Here is a 25,613-nt window from a genome sequence, read left to right as displayed (position 1 = left end):
CTAGCATTCCATCTCGTGGATGTATTGCGTTAATTCCAGAGGACGTGTACTTCCAACATTTCAAACAAATGCAGGACACGTGAGACAGATATCTGGCATAGTTAAAGGCAGGTATACACTACCAATCAGGAGCGTGTTTAAGCTGGTTTTCTACAGCTTTCAAAGTGGAGGACAGTCAAAGTCCCCAGGGTAAAACTGCACTGTGTACAGTGTGACTGACAGGCAAGCAGTGATGTCTCCTTGTCCTGGTTGGCTGGATTTTGGTGATTCACTTTTGCTTTCTGCCTGTGTTTACACAGCCCTAGGGCAGCCAGAGCCAGATTTTTTCCTCACTGCAACTATTTTATTGACAGCTGCCAGAAGGTGAGGAGAATTCTGACCTACACACACACACACACACACACACACACACACACACACACACACACACACACACACACACACACACACACACACACTTTCTAAGCCGCTTCTCCCTCCGGGTGGCGGGGGAGCCTATCCCAGCGGTCTTTGGGCGGAAGGCAGGATACACCCTGGATAGGTCACCAGTCCATCACAGGGCAGACAGACAGACACACACACATTCACTCACACCTAGGGGCAATTTACCATGTCAAATTGGCCCGACTGCACATCTTTGGATTGTGGGCGGAAACCCGGCCGGGGCATTGAACCCGGGCCCTTCTTGCTGTGAGGCAACAGCGCTACCACCGCACCACTGTGCCACCCCCGAGTTCTGACCAGCTTTGGCCTTTCTTTTTTTTTACTTTTTGTTAAAAAAAAAACCTAGGCTGTTTTTCCAACCACAAACATCACTGTTTTGGAGATATTTGGTCCCCACAAAGAGCTGAACACCCCCCCCAACCCCTCACACACACACACACACACACACACACAAGTTCTGTGTGACTCATTTACGATATCCAAAAATACCAGCTTTCTCGATCTTCTCATTATAATTGCTGCGGAGATGCCAGACTTGATGCAACTCACTTGACAGGATTAAAGCGCACACAGACACACGGGCGGCAGCTGCAACACACAAACGTGCACCCACACGCTTCACCTTGTGCAATGTTGATTTACATATTAGCGTAGCATTTCGTAGATAGCTGAATGAGAGCGCCTTGAGAAGGTGATTAGGTAAACATTCAGGTGTACACGCCGCTAGTCCCATTAGCGCTATTTGCCCGAGGGTAGCAACTGAACTGACATACAGTATATTAATACAGTTTTAATATGGATTGAGAGAGCGAGAGAATAGAGATGAGAGAGCGAGAGCGCGATAGAGAAGCAGAGAGAGCGTGAACGAGGCAGAGAGAGCGAGAGAATGAGCGAGGAGAGAAAGAGAGAGAGGGACGAGAGCAGCCAAGCAAATCAAAGCGAAATTAAACGGATTTGCATATTTCAATGAACGCCGCGAGTAGGCCTTCTAATTATTTCATCTCACTCTCCTTCACCTCTTTTTTTCTTTCTTCTTCCTCTTTTTTTCTCTTTCTCCCCTTTCCCTTCTTTTCTCTGTCGGCTACCAGGCTGTTTGCCTTCTAAAGATGTGTGTTTAGCACCAAAGTCTCGTTTCCCGCATTGCCTTTCTACTCCCAGTCTATTAATACAGGCCATTTTTCTCCTCTCCAGAGTTTATTTCTTACTCCAGTGCTTATTTACATTTCACTCAGAAGCTTATTAAAGTGCCTGGTGTGCTGAACGATCTCTTATCTCAGTTTGCGTTTCAGCACGGCTGGTCCTGTGTGTCGGGTGTAGGAGATGCTGTTTGTTTTCTTTTCGATCTGATGAGGCCACAATCACAATATCAATACTAATACTGAGCGTCTTAATGAGGAATTCTACATGCTGTTCAAGAATTCCGTGTAATTTAATTGCAGGTCTTAAACAAAGTTATTCTAATAGTACATTAGAATAACAAAGTTATTATAATAATTGTTTTTCGGTGCGAACGCTTCTTACTAGAGTAACTTACCAACTCGTATTCCTTTACAGTGGTGCTGAATGGATCCAGGGGTCGCCACATCCACAAATATAGCCATTTTAATCACTATGCACAGTGGGGACCTATACATCATCGGAGTATTTCAACATAATGGCAATTATGGGAAAATAGTTGTAAATCCCATTTCTTATTTTTACCCCTACCCCTTGTTTTTGAGTGCCAATTTTCCCCTTGGAACTGAGTTACTGGGGGGTAGTGGTTGAAATCCCCCTGAAATGGGACCCTCAGATAAAAAAGAACATTACTTCATGCTGGTCTGCAGTGACAGCAGGGGAGGGCAAAGTTCCGCAACCTCACTGCTGGGGTTTAGTTACATTTAGAGCATCATGTACTTTCAAAGGGGGGTGGTGACAGTTTTTATCACCCACCTAATTCTTCAGTGATATGAAGTTAAGGTCAGCTGTTCGCCAGTTTCCCGTTAGAATTTTCCTGTTCCACCTTAAATGGAGCAGCAGTTACGTTCTGCCACTTCAGGTGTCAATACTGCTGGACTATTTAAGGTGGAACAGGAAATTTAGATAACCAGCTTTTCTTTTTTTTTTCACACAAAAGTTCATTTGGAGGGCCCCGTTGAATAACCTCTGTTGCCGTAAATTTTGCCTTACCTTACATCCTGCATGTACTTCTCCACCATCAGGTGTCCAGCTTGAAGAGTAATGATTTCTTGTTCGAGATGTATAATCATAATATAAAAGTCAGTACCATGTCATACATCTTCACATATTAACGTAACACACACGTCCTCAAAAGGAAGGTCCGGCTCAATGTTCAGGTTTCAAACTCAAAATCTACATTATACTGAGCATCTGCTATCAAATTCAGCTTGAGAGTCCAATCAAATCCAATCCAATAAAAAGGGCTGCACAATATAATCTAGAAGTTGTGAGATGTTTCCAGTTTCTGTTTTTGAATAAGAAATGTAGGAACCGTTAGCTGTAGCATAAATTGACCTTGGAATAAACACTTAAAAAGGAAGGTTCTTCAGTGGTTCTATATAGATACATTTCATGCTCAGATGGTTCCTGGTGAAATGGTTTTTCAGATTGATTGAAAAGATATATGATACTATATGGAACCTCTTTGGAAATGGTTCTGTTTAGCAACAAAAGGGGTTCTGCTGTTGTTACAATGACACTAGAAAACCCCTTTATTTGGTGCTGTATGGAACTTGACTGATGCAGTAAATGCCCTCTCAGAAAGGAGGTTTTGTTAAATAATATGTCATATATTTATTAAGCTGAGTGGAACTGATACTCGCAACAATGCACGTCATGTCATCAACCCTAATCCAAAAACAATGGAAAATGTGTGTGATTATTTTTGTCTTCTGGGAATCCTTTGACATTGTTATGTCATGTTGCATGACCCCATTAGCTGCATATTTCATAGATGTGTGTCAGTATGTGTTTATCTCTAAAAATGAAATAATCTGATTTCTCTTTTGGGTTGCTGAGATAAAGGCCAGGGTTGAGGTCAAAGGTCTGGCTAATGGCTATGCTCAAGATAACACTGCACCAAATAATAGAAGGAGTGTGCATACCTGGGCCGTACCGCTACTGACAAGGTCTTTGCTTGAGGGACAATCAGCTGTGGTTAGGTCTGTTGTCATGGTGATATTGTTAGAGGTTGGATCAGGGGTTATGTTAAGGGTAGGGTTTCCTTATTTGACCATTGGGCCTTGGTTTTGGGCCATAAATGCAAAAAATGATAAAAAAAATCTGTGAGAAAGCTAATTAGCACGCCTATGGAATTTCTAATTGTATGTGTGTGCTTACATAATGCTGGTGCACAAGAACATTTTTGGGCCATTTTGGTTTAAACATTTTGTAGCTTGTAAAAGACCTGCTGCTTTTTTCCATGTCTAACAGCTAACCAAAACCTGAGCTGTGTCCCAATTCAGGGGCTGCATCCTTCAGATTGTGATTGCATCACAGTGGTGTGACTAGGCTGTCCCATTTCGAAGGTTCCTTCATATGTGTCCAAGAAAGGATCCAAAGTGTGAATCTTTTGTCAGCCAACATTTCCTGAGGTTCATTTCCAGCCAGGATTCAGGACTGCGGAGACACTTTTAAATAAACATATTGGTTTTAAACTGAGGCAAATGGCTAGCATCTCCAGCTCTAATCAATGAAAAAATTTTAAAAATTTCTGGCTCCATCCGTAAAGAACTTTAAAATAACTTGAGAAGAGTGGCGTTTTTGTGGTGCATCGGTGCTGTGCTGCAAACAGGAAACCCGCCGCACAGCAGAGCATCTCATTTCAGCCTTCATATGTTTATAAACAGCCTTCGAAGGACACAGTCCCCTAATTGGGACACTCTGCAGGTAGACTACACAGTCTATGAAGACTAGTGTGACCTTTTTTCAGCAAACTGGTCCCATTGTCCCAATCAAAGCATATTTGGTTGGTTCAACTGTCAGTTCTTAATTATGTTGCTAGGTAATTTACCATGTAAGGCCTTTAGTTCAGCTCCTGAAGGCCTAACCAATGGGAGAGCTCGCTTTGCTGTTCCTACCTAGATCACATAGGGGCAAATATCTAATTGCACAATTTTCCATCAGGCATTTTAAGAATTTACCCTTTTGTTTCCATCTAAAATATGGCAGAATATTGCTACAACAGAGCTGAACTACAATAAGCATGAAGATTCCATAGGGCTTGTATATGGGTGTCATATTGAGCTGTATTATGGGATCGTTCTGCCATATTGGCTGGGTTCGTTCTTTATTTACACGCTGCAAATCCTCACAAACACTGCAAGAGCTTAAAGAGATTGCTGTTTAATCATGGTCTATCAGGCTTGTCATGCTTAAAATTGAAATGAAAAGGCAGTGTATCTCAACCATCTCCAGAGGCTTGCCAAGAACTATGAAACAAATATATAAAATTGGCCTTATTGAAGGTGTGGATCCATACACACTCCCAAACAAAGAGCAGAATAAAGATCTGCTAATGTTAACATTCCCTCCTCCTTCATTCATAGGCACTTTTCTAGTCGGTGTGGCTTAAGTGCCTGTTCTTTTGAGTAATTCAGAACTTTCAAGTCACTCTGAGCCCATGTAGAGTTTACAAATGGTTATTCTGCTCAGCAACTCGCAGATTTAACTTACCCCCGTATTTCACTGAGGCATATTTAGCATTATTCACTCAGCCACTGGCAGATTTACCTCAGTTACTGCTGTATTTCATTCAGACTCTGGCAGATTGAATGTTTTCCTCTCAGCTGCTGGCAGATTTAACCAGAGATATTTCACAGAATCTTTGATTTAACTCAGTTATGGGTGCATTTCACTCAGTTTTGGCATGTTTCACTCAGCCGCTGGCTTGTTCCACTGTAGGTAGCCTTTTAGCTAATGATGCTAATGCTCTCTGGCTAGTTAGCAAACTAAAGACACCATGTAAGTACTAACAGATTAGATAACATTTGGCTAAAGGTTACACTGAAGTAACAGTCAATCTTAGTCTTCATACCTTTTACCTGGAAAACAGCGCAGTTTAACAGGTAAAATGTTAAGCTTGTTAAGGTCTGCATGGCAGAACAGGCCAGTCCAGCTCCTGCACTCTCTTACTGCAAAGCCATACAGTTGTAACACATGCAGAATGTTGTTTGACATTGCTGCTTGTTTCGACAGGGCAATGTCCCTGAAAAAGACGTCGTCTAGATGGTGGTACATGTTATTCCAAAATGCTTACATACCCCTCACAACTAATGGTGCCTCTACAGATGTGCACGTTACCCAGTCACCCCTACCATGACAGACACTAGCTTTTGAACTTTATGTTCATGACGGTTGGGATGATCTTTTTCCTGTTTGGCCCAGAGAATGTCCATTATTTCCAAAAAACTATTTGAAGGGTGGACTCACACCATAGCACACGTTTCCACTTTGTGCCAGTCTCTCTCAAATGACCTTTAGCCCAGAGAAGTTGGCAGCATTTCTGAATGTTATTGATATAAAGTTTCTGCTATGCATAGATCAGTCTTAACTTGCATTTGTAAGTGCAGCATCGAATTGTGTTTACCGACAAGATTCAGTAAATTCCAAGTATTCCTGAGCCCATGTAGTCATATTTGTTACATATGTGTGCTTTTAATCTAGTCCCATATGACGGATTGAAAGTCACAGTCATTCGATAACCTTTCCTTTTATGCAGATTTCTTTGGATTACTGAATCTTTTGATGACATTTTGCACCATAGCAGGAGAAATAGTAACTATAACTAAACTCCTGGCTAATTCTCTTTTAGGAACGTAGGACCTGTCGACACATTTTTTGACAAGGAGGTGAGCCTCAACCCTTCCTTGCTCATAAAGGATGAAGTGTTTTTTGTATGCTCCTTTTAAGTGTGATTGTGTAAGACTTTTGGAACCTTTCACACCTAGTCTTACATTGCAGCTATCCCAATTTTTTTGGAACGTGTTCCAGTCAAAGTATCAAACATTAAATATCGTTATGCTGGTTTCATTTAAATGTGGCCAAAATGAAGTACAAATCACCATTAACTCTTTTCATTTGCATTTTACCTGCTGTTCTAACATTTTTAGAACTGGGTTTGTATTTAGTGAGTCTAGACTGCCAAAAATACTATCTTGTCAAGTGAAATGATCTTCTATTCTAATTGATATATCTAATATTTCTGTCAGGGAATCGAACTGTGACTGAAGTGCCCATGAGCAAGGCACCTAACCCCCAATTGTTCCATGGGCAGCATAAATAGGTGCACTCCCCAAGTGTGCCCCCTAGTGTGTGCATTGACTAGTGTGTATGTGAGTCTGTGGGCTTAAGATTAGCCAAAACCAAAGAAACTAAGTAGGAAAGGAAGATTCATTTAGCCGTTCTGAACAACGTCGACTAACCCTGCCACAATGGCGGATCACATAAGACGCTATGACAAAGCCTAAGCCTTATTAACTAAAAATGACATGCATGTACTTTTTCAGTACCCAGAAATCATTGGTCCTTCTCTGAAGGCCAAGAAGGCTGTGACGGCTCTCCACTGATGTCCATCAAGAACCTAATTGCACATGGTCATTATGAATCTGAATGGAATTATTACCATTGACTTTTTTCACAGTGTGTTGTGTCAGACAGTGTTTGAAACCTGCATACTCTTCATCTGTACCTGCTTTACCCTCTCTCTCTCGGTTTGTCTCTCAAATCTCGCTATGCTCACACTCAATCACTGTCATATTGGAAAAGTGTAGTCTATTGACAGTCTCATCTCTGTGCACTGCAGTCTATTTTTAACACCCGACTGGATTTTATGTTCACATTGATGCCGAAATGCAGGTTTTGCTTCATCTCTCCTTATTGTTCTGGACGTTACATAATCCATGACATAATTACAGTGACAGCACAACCAAATTCTCTCTATATCTTCTGCACATGCTCTCTGTCTCTCTCCTTATCTCTCGTTTTCTCCTCTGTCTCCCTCTTGCTGCATACATGTCCAATTACATGTCTGCATACAGATTAACCCTCTCTCTCCCTGTTGATATCTGTCTGTGGTGATTAGTGTTGTAGTAATGTATCTACATTTGTTCTCTTAAAGCAAAACTGTCATTTTTTGCTGGAACTGAAAGAAGCAGCATTGCTGAGTATAGAGAAAAAGCACAGTAAAATGTGGTGGGCGTGCACCACTGCATCACCCTATAAAGACTGAACTATCATTTAAAAGTCAGACGGATTTGGCAGGAGTTTTTAAGAGTACATCATACATTTTTATATATTAACGTCACACGTACCCGTTCAAAAAGAAGGTCTGGCTCAATGTTTAGGTCTCAAAAGAAAATCAACATACTGATAAAGATATGACTATAGTAGGTAATTCACTTACATCCTCGGTCTTTTACCAGATCTTCTCTTGGAATACTCTTTCAACATACTTGCAAAAGTCAGATTCATCTAGTTGTGGGGGTCCGAAGCATGACCGACATTGCATGCAATTACACATTTCCGCCAAAATCCCCAAATCCTCAAATCCTACATATTTGTTGCTGTGTTTTGTTCAACAGTGAGTGCGTTTACATGCTCTTAATAATCTGATAACAAGCAGAAAATCAGATTTTGTCAGTAATCAGATCAACGCGTTTATATGCATTGGAGTAATCAGATAATGTGAAGCCCCGTGTCTACATGAGTCATCAGTAGGACGTCATTTACATGATGAAGAACATTTAAATCTTTAATTTAGACAAGAATGTAGCTGGTTTCAGGGCCGTTTAAAAGTGTTTTGCTGCTATCTAATGCCGTTTGTTGGGCACATGCGCAGACTGAGAAATCTGAAAGAAATCAGAGTAAGAGTACATGGAGTGTAAGTTTGCAGTATGGTGTTTACTTGACTATTTGAATAATCGCATAACTGCGGAAATCTTGTTATGATTGGATTTTTGAGCTCATGTAAACACATGCACTCCGGAGCTGCATATTGCCAACCCTGACCTAGACCTTCATAGTCTAGCTTAGACCATCTGAAACCAGCAAACGGGCAAAAGCTAATCTGGTTTTTCTTTTATAGGACCAGTATCATAAAATGCTAATGTTATGCTGAAGACCTTCTTTTACATGGCCATTTGGCTTTATTTCTTGGCTTTATTTCTGTATAAGGACTTTAAGGAGTAGAGAGTGATCAGAGTGTTTGAAACTTGGACAGTGTTTACTGCCTGCTGGACTGCAGCTTTAAATATTTTAAGTTTTCACGTTTATCTCTCTGTCTGTGGTGATTAGTGCTGTAATGGCTAAATTTGTATAATGTATGTTAAATATTTCTCTCTCTCTCTCTCTGTGTGTTAAAGGTGTTGTGTGTGTTAGGTGTTAAGGAGGATGGTTAATATTCCGCTCGCACCTCCGCTCGTCAGGAAAGTGAGCCGAGAAAGTGATGAGTGTGTGATTTTCCCTCCGGGGAGAGAAATAGAGAGACAGAGATGGGGAGAGAGAGAGAGAGAGAGAGAGAGAGAGCAAAGCAAGGTTCAAAGCCTGCTGTTAGGTCACTGAGAGAAAAAGAGCGATTTAGATTTAGAGAGAGAGAGAGAGAGAGAGAGAGAGAGAGAGGGAGAGAAAAAAGAGACAGAAAGAATAAGAGGAGCAAAGGGAGAGAAAAGAAAGACTGAGACGGGAGGGAGACAGACAATGAAAGAGAAGGAAAAAGAAAAAGAGAGAGAGCATAGAGAGAGATGGAGAGAGAGGGAGTGGGAGAGATAGAGAAAGAGAGAGAGTGAGATGCTAGGGGCAGACAATGAAAGAGAAAGAAAAAGAGAGGATAGAAGGAGAGATGGAAATGGAAAGGAGAGACAATGAGAGATATGAGAAATAAAAGTGATTTAGATAGATAGATAGATAGATAGATAGATAGAGAGAGAGAGAGAGAGAGAGAGAGAGAGAGAGTGAGGAAAAAGAAAAAGAGACAGAGAGAGGGAGGAGTGGTGCCAGAGAGCTAATGAAGGCGAGAGGAGAAAGGCCTGATTATGTTATCTGAGGGGAAACGTCCCTGTTGTTGGCGGGTGTTGAGCTGGCAGGACGGGGCGAGGCATTATCTCCTTCAGCTTTGATCCCTGTGTAGGGACGGAGAAGAGGGAGTGAAGATAAACGACAAAAAAGTGCATATTGGCAGCGCACACAGGCAGAGCGTAAACGCAGCTAATCCTGACGCACAGCTACATATGATTATGTCTCGCTCGCGGTCCATCTGCTATTAGCTGAGTGCATGTGTCCATAATCACACACCCTTCATTCACACATGAGAGGGTGTAAACAGCAGGACTGGCTCAATGCAGCGCTGTAATGGTGTTAATTGTGTCCATAAGCTGGGAGACTGCAGGACCGTGTGTGTGTGTGTGTGTGTGTGTGTGTGTGTGTGTGTGTGTGTGTGTTATGGAGTCTGTTAAGTGCAAATAAGCTGAAAGTTAGTAACACGTTCTGGAGGCTGGAGCTGTGATATCTATGGTCTGTTGTTTTAATCATAGAAATGCTGTTAGATGGCTACGGTTAGTGCACAGATCTGGAGTCTGGAACAGTAATGCTTATGTGTATATACACTCACCGGCCACTTTATTAGGTACACTGTTCAATTGCTTGTTGACACAAATAGCTAATCAGCCAGTCACACGGCCACAACTCAATGCATTTAGGCATGTAGAGGTGGTCAAGAACACTTGCTGAAGTGCAGACCGAGCATCAGAATGGGGAAGAGTATTTCAGAAACTTGGTCTGAGTATTTCAGAAACTTTTCACGTACAACCATCTCTAGGGTTTACAGAGAACAGTACAAAAAAAAGGAAATATCCAGTGAGCGGTCAGTTGTGTGGACAAAAATGCCTGGTTGATGTGAGAGGTGAGAGGAGAATGGGCAGACTGGTTTGAGATGATAGAAAGACAACAGTAACTCAAATAACCACTTGTTACAACCAGGGAATGCAGAATACCATCTCTGAAAGCACAACACGTTTAAGAAGATGGGCTACAGAAGCAGAAGACCACACCGGGTGCTACTCCTGTCAGCTAAGAACAGGAAATGGAGACTTACTATTTGCACTGGCTCACCGAAATTGGACAATAGAAGGTTGAAAAAATGTTGCCTGGTCTGACGAGTCTTGATTTCAGCTGCGACATTCAGATGGTAGGGTCAGAATTTGGCGTAAACAACATGAAAGCATGGATCCATCCTACGTTGTTCAGGCTGATGGTGGTGGTGTATTGGTGTAGGGGATATTTTCTTGGCACACTTTGGGCCCCTTAGTACCAACTGAGCATCGTTTAAATGCCGCAGCCTACCTGAGTATTGTTGCTGACCATGTCCCTTTATGACCACAGTGTACCCATCTTCTGATGGCTACTTCCAGCAGCATAATGCACCATGTCACAAAGCTCATATCATCTGACACTGGTTTCTTGAACATGACAATGAGTTCACTGTACTCCAGTGGCCTCCACAGCCACCAGCTCTCAATCCAATAGAGCACCTTTGGGATGTGGTGGAACGGGAGATTCGCATCATAGATGTGCAGCCGACAAATCTACAGCAACTGCGTGATGCTATCATGTCAATATGGATCAAAATCTCTGAGGAATGTTTCCAACACCTTGTTGAAAGTCTGCCACGAAGAATTAAGGCAGTTCTGAAGGCAAAACGGGGTCCAACCTTTTACTAGCAAGGTGTACCTAATAAAGTGGCTTGTGTGTGTGTGTGTACACATATACACAGATCAGGCATAACATTATGACCTCCTTGTTTCTACACTCATTGTCCATTTTATTAGCTCCACTTACTACAATTACAGACTGTAGTCCATCTGTTTCTCTGATACTTTGTCAACCCCCTTTTACCCTGTTCTTCATTGGTCAGGACCACCATGGACCCTTACAGAGCAGGTACTATTTGGGTGGTGAGTTATTATCAGCACTGCAGTAACACTGATGTGGTGTTGGTGTGTTAGTGCGTGTTGTGCTGGTACGAGTGGAACAGACACAGCAGTGTGCTGGAGTCATCTAAATATCATCAAGCATTTTTGATACCTGTAGTTACTGTAGCTATTGTGGGGCCTGAAGCTCTGATATCTATTTTTTTATGTTTATACTGCAGAAATCCAATAGGGCTTTATAAGAAGACTTTAACAAGCGCGCTATTCTGGAGCTCTATTGCATGGTGTTGCCATATGGCAACAATTAACTGATCTCAGTTTTACTAAAAATCAGTAATATAAAATCTGTGTTTTCGTATTTAATTGTGCAAAAAGGGTCCTTTATTTTGAAAGGAGAAATGTGTTATGAATCACATGACCAGGGATTCTTTTTATGATGTTATCACCATACATTCCAAATTGAAATTGTATTCATTTTTGAATATTTGTAAGTATTGGTTCGTACATTTCACTCAGTGTGAGTTGAATTTGATTGGTCTTATTTTCAATAAATGTGTGCTTTTAGATTTTTGTAGTGATTTTATGGTCCTTTTTTTTCTTAGATTTTATAGTGCTATGGACGACTGTGCTTTGTTGCCATATGGCAACAATTTACCACATGCCCCGCTTAAAATGTGTATTTCCCATTTTAAATAACAAAAACACATTAAAACATTTTTATCGTTTACGTAATAATTCCTGCAATAGAGGGTTAAGCTCTGATATCTATGGTGTTTTTTTTTTTTTTTACAATACAGTCATAGTAGCAACACACCTTGAAACCTTGGAGCACTAATTTAGTATATGCTTATATTTTTACCACAGAACTCATGCTTATAGATCTTGCAGCTTTTCTGTGGTTATAGCTTGTAATGCACTTCAGAGAACTGATAGTTCTGATAGATACTTACCATGAAAACCCTACAGGACCCTAATAATACAGCACATTTCACCATAGAAATCATACCTGTGGATTGTGTTGGCTTTCTAAAGTTTCAGCTAGTAACTCTTAAAAATACAGATGTCAGCATTACATTTCACCATAGAAATCATACCTGTTGATTCTAAAGGTTGTCTATTGTTCTCATTAATAATCTATTGAGCCTGCAACATTGATATCTGTGGTTTTTATGTTGTTACCATAGAAATCATGCCTGCTGATTCTAAGGATTGTCTGTGGGTCTCATTAATAGTCCTTTGAGCCTGCAACAGTGATATCTATGATTTTTTTATACTGTTATCATAGAAATCACACCTGTTGATTCTGTAGGTTTTCTATGGTTTTAACTAGTAATCCATTCTAGAATGTGCAACACTGATATCTGTGGTGTTTATGCATTTATTTTTTACCATAGAAATCATTTCTGTGTGTTCTAATTGTAATAAATTCTGGAATATATCATGTTAACTTGCTTTTTTTACCATAGATATCATACCTGTGTATTTTATTGCCTTTTCTATGCTTCTAATTAGCAAATCCACTCTGGAACCTGCAATATTGATATCTACGGTTTTATCATTTTACCATAGAGATGCTACAGGGCCCTATAGGTCCCAGTGTGGAATATTATGGAGTGTGTTAAGTGTTCATAGGCTGAAAGTTAGAGACTTGCTTTAATGAGTAAAGCTCACAGGAAGCTGTCTGATTGAGTAATGGCTGCCGGCCTGGCATAAAAGCCCTGCACAAACAAACAACAAGACACAGAGGGAGAGAGGCGGAGCGCCAAGTCAGTCATCTGACACACACACACACACACACAGGCAGACCCACATGCCCACTCCTATATACCGCTCCCTTGTTCCTCTTGCTCTCACACACACATACATGCTCACACAGTGCATAACATTCAAGCATCTCCCACACTAAGAAACAGCCAGAAGGACAGGAGGGAGAATTTAATCTACCATAAGCAGAACACAGGATCAGCGCAGCATCTCCTCCACCTTCTCCACTGATACACCCCACCAATCCGTGCATGCATCTGCCAAAGGCTGCCGAGGCCCCCCCACCGCCTTGGGCCTTCCTCACTAGCGAGCTTTCTGCAGAGGTTTCCTCTCTCTGTAGGACTCTTTTTTGTGTTTATTTATTTATTTTCTGCTGCATGTATTCCCTTTTTAGTCCACATGATGCAATTTCACCACTGAATTGACTGGATCAGGATGCGATTAGTTTCCAAGACCACACAAACGCGCGACGACTCATGGTGCAGAGCTACCCTAAATGACTGCACGCTTTATTTTTTTTTGGCAGTTACATGGTTACATTATTCCTCAGAAGGAAACAACCTCTTGTTTGAAACTATCCTATAGAATGCTGACTCCACTGAAGATTTGAATGGAGCCCAGGCGATGCTATTATGGGAAGTCATAGCTATGTTTTTCCTGCGCCTGGAGTCTAGAGCTGGAATTTCTATGATCTTTGTTTTTGTTTTTTGTCCTATAGGTCCTATTTACTGCTGTATCTATGGTTTTTATTCATTTTTAAACCACATTACATGGTTAAAACTAGAAACCTGCCCTATAAGCTCTGCTCTTATTACCATATAATAATATAAATAATATCCTAGAGGACCTTATTAGTAAAGAAATCCTATAGAAGCATATTACTATAGAAATCCATAAGGCCTTATTACTACATAAGTCCTATAGAGTCTTATTACTATGTAAATCATATAGGAGCTTAGTACAATAGGACTTTATTGCTATAGAATCCTGTGGGACCTTATTACTATATAAATCCTATAGGACTTTATCATCGTACCTGTACTCTATAGGCTGTCTATGGTTTTAACTAGTAAACCAATGCTTTTACGTTAGAAATCATACCTGCAGATCCTATAGGTTGGCCAAAACTTTAACCAGTGTTCACTCTGTAGTCTGGACCAGTAATATCAGTTTTTTTTTTTTTGCAACATTTCATTTACCATAAAAATCTTGAAGGACCCCATAGAATTTCTAAGATTTAAATCAATGAACCATCCCATGGTTTTTATTTGTTTACCATAGAAACCCTCAAACCTTATCGCCAAGCCAATAAACTCTATAGTGAGGCCTAGAGGACGCCTTTCAAAATCTCAGAACCATGAAACGGCTCACGCAGTACACAAGCAACATCTTCACTCGCAACCTGTTGTTTGTTGACACACTACGCAAACACTGGCATACGGGGCTCACACACTACACAGTCTTTCACCTGCTGAGATCTGTGACAAAGCGCCTCATGACAAAATCTCACAGTCTCACAGAAACATAAGCGAGAAAGTGTCTATCATACGCCACACTGGAGCTTGAGAACCTTGCCGTAGTTGTTGCCTCTTCTCAGTTTTCTGGGTCTGTATCGAAAGTGGCCATTGGCAGCATGGATGAGAAAGCTGCTGTGAGTATTTGCTCACAGGCTCCAAACCCAGCCATAGCAGCAGTGAGGAGAGGCCTCTGTCAATATTAGTGGACTCCAATAACCCCTTCTCCATGTTCTGTTTCGATTGCTTGCGCCTTGCTACCCTGAGAGTTTTCATGCAATCATACTGGCTGCTACTCATTGTATTGGTGCTCACCCTACTCATCTCATCACTAAGGGTTTCAAGCATGCTTGAAAATATGTGGTCTTCTGTGGCAGTTCGAAGACTAGAGATCTGCACAGGCATGAGGCTAAAGGCCGAACCCGATCTGTACCTGATTCGTACCCATTGAGATCCACGTTGAGATCCAACCTGACCAAGCCTGTCTTACATGCTAGGGTTGGGCGACGTCTATGTAACTGACATAAGATGATCTCTACTAGGAAACATCGGGATGGACGATGACATCGGGGGTGGTTATGAATGTAATATCCAGTTAAGGAATGGAAACTAGTTCAGGGGTCAGCAACATGCGACTCATTTACTGCTGTGTCACGGCTCCACATCAGTGTTAGAATTTTAGGTAATAATAAAATAATCCTAATTGTTGTCTGCTAATTCACCCTTCAACCCTGAAGGTTGGCACTGGTCACCATAGCAATACAGACATCAATCTTGCCCACTTAGTAGCTAACGAAAACAAAGAGAGAGAGATTCAATACAAACATCGATAATTCAGAGACGAATGGACTTATTTGCGTTTCACTCCAGCTGGTTTCCTGATACGTTTAATCTGCAAAGAGAAACTGTCAAACACTAAGTGCTTCTCGTTTTCCAGATTCTTGTTCAAATTCTCCCGTTCCACCTTAAATGGTACAGCAGTTCCATTTATCTTGTTATGTAAAGATAACAAAACTGTTATCTTGAAATAATGAGTTGTTATCTTCAGATAACAAGTTAATTATCTTGTCTTCTCAAGATGACAAAGTTGTTATCTTGAAATAATGAGTTGCTTATCTTGTTATCCCATAAAAAGTTATCTTAAAATAACAAGTTACATGAATTGTTATGTCAAGATAACAAAATTGTTATCTGACAAGTTACTTAACAAAAGATAAGTTATTTGTCTTGTTATTTACTTATTGTGTTCTCTCATGACAACAAAATTGTTATCTTGAAATAAAAAGTTACTTATCTTGATAAGATAACTCCTGAAAATTATAGCAACAGCTCCTGGCCTCTCTGGGCTTCCATAAAGTTCACATCAAATCCCAAATTACTGTTTACTCCTTAATGAGTGAATTATAAAGATCTTTTATAGAAAACTGGGTGGAATTCATCTGTAAGGTAGCCTATAGGACTCAGTAGGTTTCCGCCACCTGATATACAATTAGAGTTTTTGATGCAGACATCCTACCTGAGGTCCCTATAGGAAAGCTTAGAGTTTATGCCATTTGGGAGCCTAAAACCGTGATATCTATCATTTTGGATGTAAACTGGAGCTGGTTCGGAATGGATAAGCAGGATTGGGAGGTGTGTGTGGAGCTGCAGTGATTAACATGAACCTCACGTAGCTGTCTTAAGCCCCTTAAGTGCTTTGGCAACTCTTATTCCATTGTAACGCCAATGAAGCCCATTAACAATTTGATTTGGATGAGAATTGGAAAGGGGAGACAGGAAGAGGGATGGGAACGCAGTTTCTCCGTCTCTCACACACACACAAAACTCTCTCTCTCTCTCTCACGTGAAGGTTCACAGTAATGAATGTGAGGTGCGTAAATTAACTGGCATCTGTGCTTCCACCGAAATGACAATCGCTTGTGACAGGGTGGACTTGGCTGTGAGTGTTCAATTTGAGCTAATTTGGGAAGACAATGTGAATAGAAATGCTTTGGAAAACACATTCATGGACAGACACATATTCATTTTGCACACAGCTGCACTGTGGCGTACCTTGGAGGTGTGTGTATGTATGTGTGTGTGGGGGGGGCAAGTTCACATAAAGCACGGCAGTTTGCAGAATATGTCACTCAGGCTATGTCAAGTACAATTAGGGTTGTATGCAAAGGCTTGAGAAGTTTTAAGGCACAAGTTCAGTTCATTTGCAGAGTTCAAAGCTGCACTATGTAAATTTTGGGGATTTGGAGACCTCTCTGGTGGAAATGTGTAATTGCAGGCAACATATGGAAGAACATTTTAAAACATCAGTCATGATTCAGACCTTTCGCAAGCTCATTTAAAGAATACTCAAAGAGAACCCTCTCAAAACCTGGCGAGACTTGGTGAAGGAGGTGTGTTTGAGTATGTAAGTGAATTATTTACAGTTGTAATCATATCTGCATCTCTGGAATGTTGAATTGGTGACCTAAAAATTGAGCCAGACTTTCTTTTGAGCTTAATGTTAATACCTAAATGATCTGAACTACATCCAAAATCTCTTTTAGGTATGTTTCTCTAAAACAGAGCATTTCTATAGTCCACAGAGGCCATGAGGCATGTTATATTTCCAAAAGTATTCGCTCGTCTGCCTTCACACGCATATGAACTTGAGCGACATCCCATTCTTAATCCATAGGGTTTAATATGATGTCGGCCCACCCTCTGCAGCTGTAACAGCTTCAACTCTTCTGGGAAGGCTATCCACAAGGTTTAGGAGTGCGTTTATGGAATTTTTGACCATTCTTCCAGAAGCACATTTGTGAGGTCAGACACTGATGTTGGATGAGTCTCTGCTCTAATTCAACCTAAAGGTCTTCTATTGGGTTGAGGTCAGGATTTTGTGCAGGCCAGTCAAGTTCTTCCACATCAAACTCGCTCATCCATGTCTTTGCGGACTTTGCTTTGTGCACTGGTGCGCAGTCATGTTGGAACAAGAAGGGGCCGTCCCCAAACTGTTCCCACAAAGTTAGAAGCATGAAATTGTCCAAAATCTCTTGGTGCTGAAGCATTAAGAGCTCCTTTCACTGGAATTAGGAGGCCGAGCCCAACTCCTGAAAAACAGCCCCACACCAAAATCAACCCTCCACCAAACTTTACACTTGGCACAATGCAGTCAGACAAGTGCCATTCTCTTCGCAACCTCCAAACCCAGACTCGTCCATTGGATTGCCAGATGGAGAAGCTTGATTAGTCTTTCCAGAGAGCACGTCTCCACTGCTCGAGAGTCCAGTGGCAACGCTTTACACCACTGCATGTGAGACTTGGATGCAGCTGCTCGGCCATGGAACCCATTCCAGGAAGCTCTCTATGCTGATCTTGAGCTAATCTAAAAGCCACATGAAGTTTGGAGGTCTGTAGTGATTGACTGCAGAAAGTTGGTGACCTCTGCGCACTATGTGCCTTAGCATTTGCTGACTCTGCTCTGTCATTTTACGTGGCCGACCACTTCGTGGCTGAGTTGCTGTCGTTCCCAATTGCTTCCACTTTGTTATAATACCACTGTCAGTTGACTGTGGAATATTTAGTAGTGAGGAAATTTCACAACTGGACTTGTTGCACAGGTGGCATCCTATCACGGTACTACGCTGGAATTCACTGAGCTCCTGAGAGCGACCCATTCTTTCACTAATGTCTGTAGAAGCAGTCTGCAGGCCTAGGGGCTCGGCTTTATACACCTGTGGCCATAGAGGTGATTGGAACACCTGAATTCAATGATTTGGATGGGTAAGTAAATACTTTTGGCAATATAGTGTAGTTTCTGTATAGCGTAGTGTACATTTCTGGACAGTTATTTTGAGAAGTTAATTATCTTGCTATCTCAAGATAACAGATTTGTTATTTTGAAATATAATTTACTTATCATCTTAACAAATTATCTTCATATAACAAAACACTTATCTTGTTGTCTAGAGATAAAAAAAGATAAAGTTAATTATTTTGTCTTCATAAGATGACACATTTGTTATCTCAAATTAACAAGTTACTTATCTTGTTATCTTAAGATAACAAGGTTGTTATCTTGTCTTCTCAAGATTACAAAGTTGTTATCTTGGGATAACGAGTTAAATATCTACAACAAAATTGTTATATTGAAATAATGAGTTACTTATCTTGTTATCTCAAAATGATCTTGATATAACAAGTCACTTATATTGTCTCGAGATAAGAAAATTGTTAACACATATAGAATCTCTATTTGTGATAGAGAGATTATGAGTTCATTCCTCAGTGATGCCACAGCCATCCATAACCAGGGGTTCAGACCCTTCCTGTCCCCATATCACTCAGCGAAATGCCAGCCAACTCAGGCTTTTAATAGCTCATGTAACTGAATTTGCAGCTGCAGTGCAATGAGCTCAGTCCAGTTCAGTTCATGTTATTTTGTATAGCATATGTTACAAAGCAGGTTTACAGGGATTTGATCAAGCTGTCCAATGTTGTTAAGTTAGTGGCAGTTTGGACAAATATGGTGGTACTTCACGTATCTTGAAGGAAGCATGTGTTAGCCTTCACCCTGCTAACTTGGTCGCATCATGTAGGGTACTAACAATCGGGTGGATATCATTGTGTTTGGGACAAAATGGCTTAATGGGAATCATGATGAGTAGAGTATTGATGAGTATTTTAATAGCATTACTTCAATGGCAAGATGAGAACGAACCTAATGTCTCGCCAGGGATGCATTCAAAGGCCTTTAACTCAAGTTAAAATCTGCCCCAGGGGTAACTGACACATGCATGGCCACGTTTATAGTAAAATGGACCAGCAAGAGGAATTGGAGCTTTGTGTGTGTGACCACTGTATAAAAGGAGCACTTTCACTACTGGAAACGAACAAGCATGCGTGCATATTTATAATGGAACTGAGATTAACAAAGGCGCACTGATTTATTTAATCAGAGTGACTAATAAAATGTGACTTAAATGAGAAGTCCTGCTCGAAAAGGTAGCTTGTGACACACAAACCTATGACCTTGCATGTTAAATCACATCCTATGCATTTTAAATAAATGATCACTGAAAAGGATTCCTGGATACTTCGCTGTTCTGACACTGAGGCCTTACACACTCCATGTATACCCTGTACATGTAAACATAAAAGAGTGCATTCACAGATATATACCATGTATTATTGTGTTATTAATGAATGAAGCCCATCAAGAACATTTAGTAAAAGAATCAGCTCGTGACCCTGTGAAGCTTCTCTGTGTGCCTGACAGACACTGAACTGTCAGGCCGGTCAGAAAGAGAGCAGTGGCACAGGAAAAAAAACTAAATTGAAGAACCCCGAATGAAAAGAGACGAGGAGTGTGTGACTGACCTTCTGTTCGGCCATCTGAATGGAGGCCATTGTCAGCCGGCCTTCACAAAAATCACTGATATTTGGGATGTACATCTGCAGGCTTGGGCACGCACACACAATCCCATCCCAAACAATGTGCATGAGGGCGACAAGGGCTATAAAAGCAGGAGGCAGAGAACCCACCCAAGGCTCAAGTTTGGGATTACTGAAGGGACAGCGGCTGGACAGAGCGGATGAAGAAAAAGTAGGACAGCCTGATTTGAGATGTCTTGGAGAGGAGGACGGAAAATGGTTGAGAAAGAAAAGAAACAAGGAGGCAGTGGAGTAACTCAGCAGTGACTGAACCTTACTGACCACAGAGGAGCCCAGTGGTTTGGAGAGTTGATTGGAAGCACGGTTGCCGTAGTTACCTGAGGGACACTCTTGCGCTGGGTGCTGTATATTGTATTCATTTGCAGCAGGGTTTGCTGACTAGAGCCCTGGCTGGCTCACCATTTATTTACCAGAGGCCCTGGCTGGCTTGTTTTATTACCATCTGTTGATGACACAGCCACCGTCTTCCATCAGATAGCAACGTGCTACGCAGTTCACCTACACTCACGCCGTCCTTTCCAACACTGTGGATATTAGCCCTGCCAGTCAGAGCCGCGTCGCACCTCAGGACTGCCACCGTGCCACTGTGTGTGTGCGGGAGCGTGAAAGTGTGTGTGTTGGAGCTGTGCGCAGTAGAGCGAGGCGCTTTGCTAGACTGGGCTCAGCACCGTGTGATGAGACATATCGCACCCACTGATGGGTAGGAGCGAGGTTGGCGGTGTTACACATTCGGCCTAAAATTCGGTCTCAGTTTGGCACTTGTCAGAGCAGTGGCTTTTAATATTTGATGTGTGTTTGATGTAGCGTGGCGGGATCTGTAGCTACTGGACTGATTTCATTCGCTTGAACTGCTACTGGTTTGAACATGATAGCACATATACTAGCTACAATAGCAAGACTAATTAGTATTTATGAAGGACACAACTTGTATCACTTTGAAGAAAAAAATGCTTTTATACTGTTAGCTCTGAAGAACTAGCACTTTCTTCCCAAGAAGGCTCATCTAGGTGTTTTTTTTTTCTTCCTCACAGAGCTGGAGGCTTATCTTTTCTTCAGATGAAGTTGCATGGAGCTGGTTCGCTCTACCGCAAACCCGTATTGATCTAATGTAGATTTGATGTAGCATTGTTGCCCGTTTCAGTGTTGTGGAGGTGTGAGGATTAGCCAGAAGGCACAAAAGTCAGAGCTGAAGGCCAAGTCTTGTGGTAGATGCCACCACCCAAAAAGGTATCTTGTAGAGGTATCATACTGGTAGGTAGCACTTAGCCAAGTAGCTAACTAGCGTGTCCACTATAGCAGTAAAACCGCCAAGAATAATAATATAATAGTGTTATATTCTGCATTACAAAAGCAACAATAACACATTAGCAGCTTCATTTTGTGTTGAAGAACTGTCAGACTGTTGGATAGCAGCAACTTTGCATGGTAATGAAACTGCTAGCCGTGCCACTCTCCTGAACAAACTGTTGTGTATAACAGCAGGATTAACCTCGCTAAAAAAGCAGCTAACATCCAGAAAAAAGCTGAAAGCTCGCCAAAAAAGCATCGTGTGCTGAAGAGTTTTTATGGTTTGCTAGCGTGACGGCTGTAGTCGCTGTTTTGACAAACGTTTAACGGCAACATTAATAACCTTACAAAAGGTCTAAAGTGTTCTTGTCAGGAACAAAAATAAATCTGCTAGCTATAGCACACAGAAATAATCAGGGCTTGATGAATGTGTGTTATAGCAGCATTTACAGCCTCAAAACAGCAGAACAAGCAGCTCCATAAAGAGGCATCTTGTGGTAAAAAGGGTGGACTGGAGAAAAGTGCCTAGCCGAGTTTGCTAGCTAGCATCACAGTTGTGGTCACACATTATTCAGCAGTGCTTTCTTGAACGATCTGTTGGGTTTTAACAACTGTCAAAAAGCCTCATAGAAAAGAAATGCTCCCTGAGAAGAAATCTTGTCTAGAAGGGCTTTCTGGTGGAAAGTGGCTAGCAAAATTCGCTTGCTAGCGTGACAGCTGTAGCAGCACAATAGCCTTTTCAGCAGGTCTCTCTTGACCAAATTGTTAGCTTTAAAAGCCTAAAAAAGAAAAAGAAAAAAGAAATAACAGCACCAAAAAAGACATCTTTTTCAGAAAAATAGAACAGTAAATTCGGTTGTTAGCCACAGTGCTGGTGGCTACAGCTGCGCAGTATTAGCAGAACCCTCATGACCAGTTATAGCAACCGCTGTTCCCTCATGTGTGCTGTTCATTATCAAAGTGCAAAACAAATTAACACAGTCTTTGCATGTTAATAGTAGTCCCGGTTAATAGCATAAGTAAGTGTGGAAATTATGCAGCATTAAGAGGGTTTTTTGTCCTTATACATGAAGGTTGGAGTACTTTAATTTGTGGAGATCAGCCATGGGTTATGAAAGAGTGCGTTAGCGCGACGATGAGTGTTTGAATGGTTGGGTACTGCTGGTGAAGTGTTATAATTAGCTGCACACTCGCTCTCCTCTGCTGTGTTAGCATAGTGCTGTTTAGTGGATATAATTTAGCTGAGGCTCAGCTGTGTGACAGCAAAGTCTGTGTGTGTGAGAGTGGAATGAATGTGTGTGTGAGAGAAGTGTGCTGGCCCCGGCTACAGAAGAGTCATTGATCAGCTTCTGAGACTCAATACACAATGAGACCAGGCCAGCGATCTCTCCGTTTCACTCGTTCTCTCAGTGCCCTCGTTTTGCAGTCCACCATTCTTCTCTCCCTCTGCTGTAAGTCAAAGTCTCTCTCTCTTTACTTCTCTGTCTCTGTTTCTGTCTCATCCATATGCCTATTCAGTCCATCTCCTAGGGATGGGAGAAGGAGTATTGAAGTATTAATACTTCCAATCCTAATATTTCTTTTTGAGGGTCAGTCCGTACTTAAAAATGCTTACGTCAAGCAGTGGTTATTCTGATTTTTGTTCCATAGTTTTTGTTCATATAAGCCAAATAAGTGCATTTAAGTTCAAAGAGTGCCATTATCATCTTATAATACCTCCTGTTATAAAGAAAACACTTTTTCAAGCTGATTGTACCTCATTCCATACGTTATTATAATTTTTTTTTTTTTTTAGAAATATTAGCAGCCATGGTAATCACAAGGCTACTCATTTCAAACCTACCAGATTCAGACATTGAAATGTGTGAGCAGTTAAGATGAAAGTGCAGAAAAGCTTGGTCCAGAGATTTGGTCTGCCAGGAGAACATTTCAGGGCTGAGCCTGAAAATGAAGCTTTCATGTTAAAATATAGGGAAAGAAGTCATTGGAAAGTCATTGTAAAATGATCCCATTCAACAGCTATGCCAATATATCGCTGCTGTCGGAACAAAACATTGTATCTCTAAAATCGTAACTTTGCAGGAGAAGGAAAAAACATACTTTACTTTTAACGTTCGTCAACGGAACCAGAATTTTGGGCTGTTTCTTTTGGTCTAATCATCATGAAATTTACACACAATTTTGAAGGCATTTTCAAATTATGTCAAAAACTAAAAAACAAAAACTTTTTTAAAAATGTAGATACAAAGTTTTGTTCCGACAGCAGCGATATATCAACAACTGTACTGCTTTCCAGGAATTTGAACTTTCTTAAAAACCTATTTCCTACCATGCCATAAGGTCAGTGTGTAGAAATTGTGGCGTTCTTTCACCTTCACCTTCTCCTCAACAGTTAGAAATAGAGGCAGTTCTCAAAACACCATTCATCATTTCTGTTCTTTCCGCAAAAAGGCCTTTACTGACTGCATTAGGCGTTTGGTGCTTATACCGCAACGATTGCCATTTGTGATGTAATAGGTAGATGGTCGTTTAGCTCTCAGCAGACGGTCCACATAAATCAATGTCAGACAAAAAAGTGGTAGCTGCTTCTCTTGGTTTTAAATGATAATGAAGACACGTCAACATTTTTGCACTGCCATTCAGAAGCTGTTAAAGAAAGAAAACGTAACAGCTCTTGAAACTTTTTCACATACACTTGTTTAAAACGGCTATAGTTCTGAAAATACTTGTTTCCCTTAATATTGTGTGTAAATTTCATGATGAATGGACCAAAAGAAACGGCCTAAAATGACTTGAAAAAAAGTCTGTTTTTACTGACTTACATTAAAAGCAAAGTAAGTTCTTTCCGTATCCTGGAGATACAAGGTTCCAAAAGGGGATTGTGCTTTTGCTGAAATCCTTTTTGTGTTTTACGGTAAAGCACTTTGTTGTTAAATGTATTATACAAATAAAATGTACTTGCTTACTTACAAAGAATTCTACCTGTTTTTGCGGATGTTGTGGATTTGGGGAGGGCTGCAACAAAATATCTGCAGAAAAAAAAACTATTAAAAAAACATGATAAAACTTACTTTAAATGTGCCTGCAACAGTATGACAATAAGAAGCTTATTAACTTTCCAAACTGTTGACCTACATATCAGCTTCTCTGACAAAGCAGCAGATCACTTCTCAGAACAGTACAAGAACAAACCTCTGAGTGAATTTATGAATACACAGCAGTTTTCAAAGCCAGGAAGTTGATCAGCTCATTTAAACACCAAGTACCTCTGCAAGAACATCAGATCCACCCACTTCACTACCTCTTCTAACGGCTAATGAGCGTTCCAGATGTGTTTGGAATGCTTTTGTTCCACATTATTATCATTAAATAGAATACCCTTTGTTGCATAAAGGTATCTATCCAGCATAAACATATGATTCAGTGCCATTGACGGTGCATTAAATGCTGAAAGGTTTCCAGTTGTTTTCAGAGGGAGAGTTTCTTTGTTTTTCTTGAGACGGTCGGTTAGTCTGTAGTTGTGTAGTAGTCGTCTCAGACAAGGACTCGAAGGCCCAATCCCGTTTCTTATTTTTACCCCTGCATCTTAGTTTCGAGTGTGACCTTGCCCCTTGGAACTAAGCCACAAGAAGTAGTGGTTGAAATCTCCCCTACAAAAGGGGATCCTTAAATAAATTACTTCATTAACAGGCTCTGTAGGCAACCCTGCCAGTCTGCAGTGACAGCAGAGGAGGGCCAAGTTCAGCAACATCACTGCCGGGCTTTAGTTACATTTAGAGCATGATATGGCTTCAAAGAGGGGGATGCGGCTATTATTGATTATCGCCCATCCCTAATTCTTCAGTGATATTAAGCTGAAGTCAGGTATTTCGCCAGCTTTTTGTTCGAATTTTCCCATTCCACCTTAAATGGAGCAGTCCTGATGCCTGAGGTGCCACAGTGTAACTGCTGCACTATTTAAGGTGGAACAGAAAATTTAGCTAGCTAGCTACCAAGACATCAGCACACTTCAAAGAGCCTTCCATTAAGGCTTGTTATTTGCTGTGTTGACCCTGACATCGCTGCAAGCTGGAGAAGAACATTAGAAGAGCATTGCAGTAGTTCCAGCTGTTCACCCTTCCTGATTTCTGCCTCCAGGCCTTGTTTGTGATGATTCAGGGGAGCGTTTCCCATAACTTGCTAGAGGGCCAGAGCAAGTTTAACACTCCTACCACCCACATTTGCGCACTTTAAGGATGCTAAAGACACA

At 41.1% G+C, this 25,613-nt stretch overlaps 1 protein-coding gene across 2 annotated transcripts in view; it reads left to right on the top strand.

Moving 5' to 3' along the window:
• Positions 1-25,613, top strand: part of cadm4 (cell adhesion molecule 4) — a 282,802-nt gene that overhangs the window by 171,959 nt on the left and 85,230 nt on the right. The window contains exon 1 of one of the 2 annotated variants that reach the window (XM_017702047.2): positions 20,163-22,815. The exons of the other annotated variant lie outside the window; for it this stretch is intronic. Coding sequence (XP_017557536.1) covers positions 22,731-22,815 — 85 coding nt within the window. The 5' untranslated portion in view covers positions 20,163-22,730. Of the gene's footprint in view, positions 1-20,162; positions 22,816-25,613 lie in introns of those variants that run through there. 2 annotated transcript variants of the gene reach the window in all.

This window comes from Pygocentrus nattereri, chromosome 3 (genome assembly GCF_015220715.1).
Source record: "Pygocentrus nattereri isolate fPygNat1 chromosome 3, fPygNat1.pri, whole genome shotgun sequence".
Lineage (NCBI taxonomy): Eukaryota > Metazoa > Chordata > Actinopteri > Characiformes > Serrasalmidae > Pygocentrus > Pygocentrus nattereri.
Note: the sequence above shows the minus strand (reverse complement) of the source record. Positions and strands in the feature narration are given on the sequence as shown.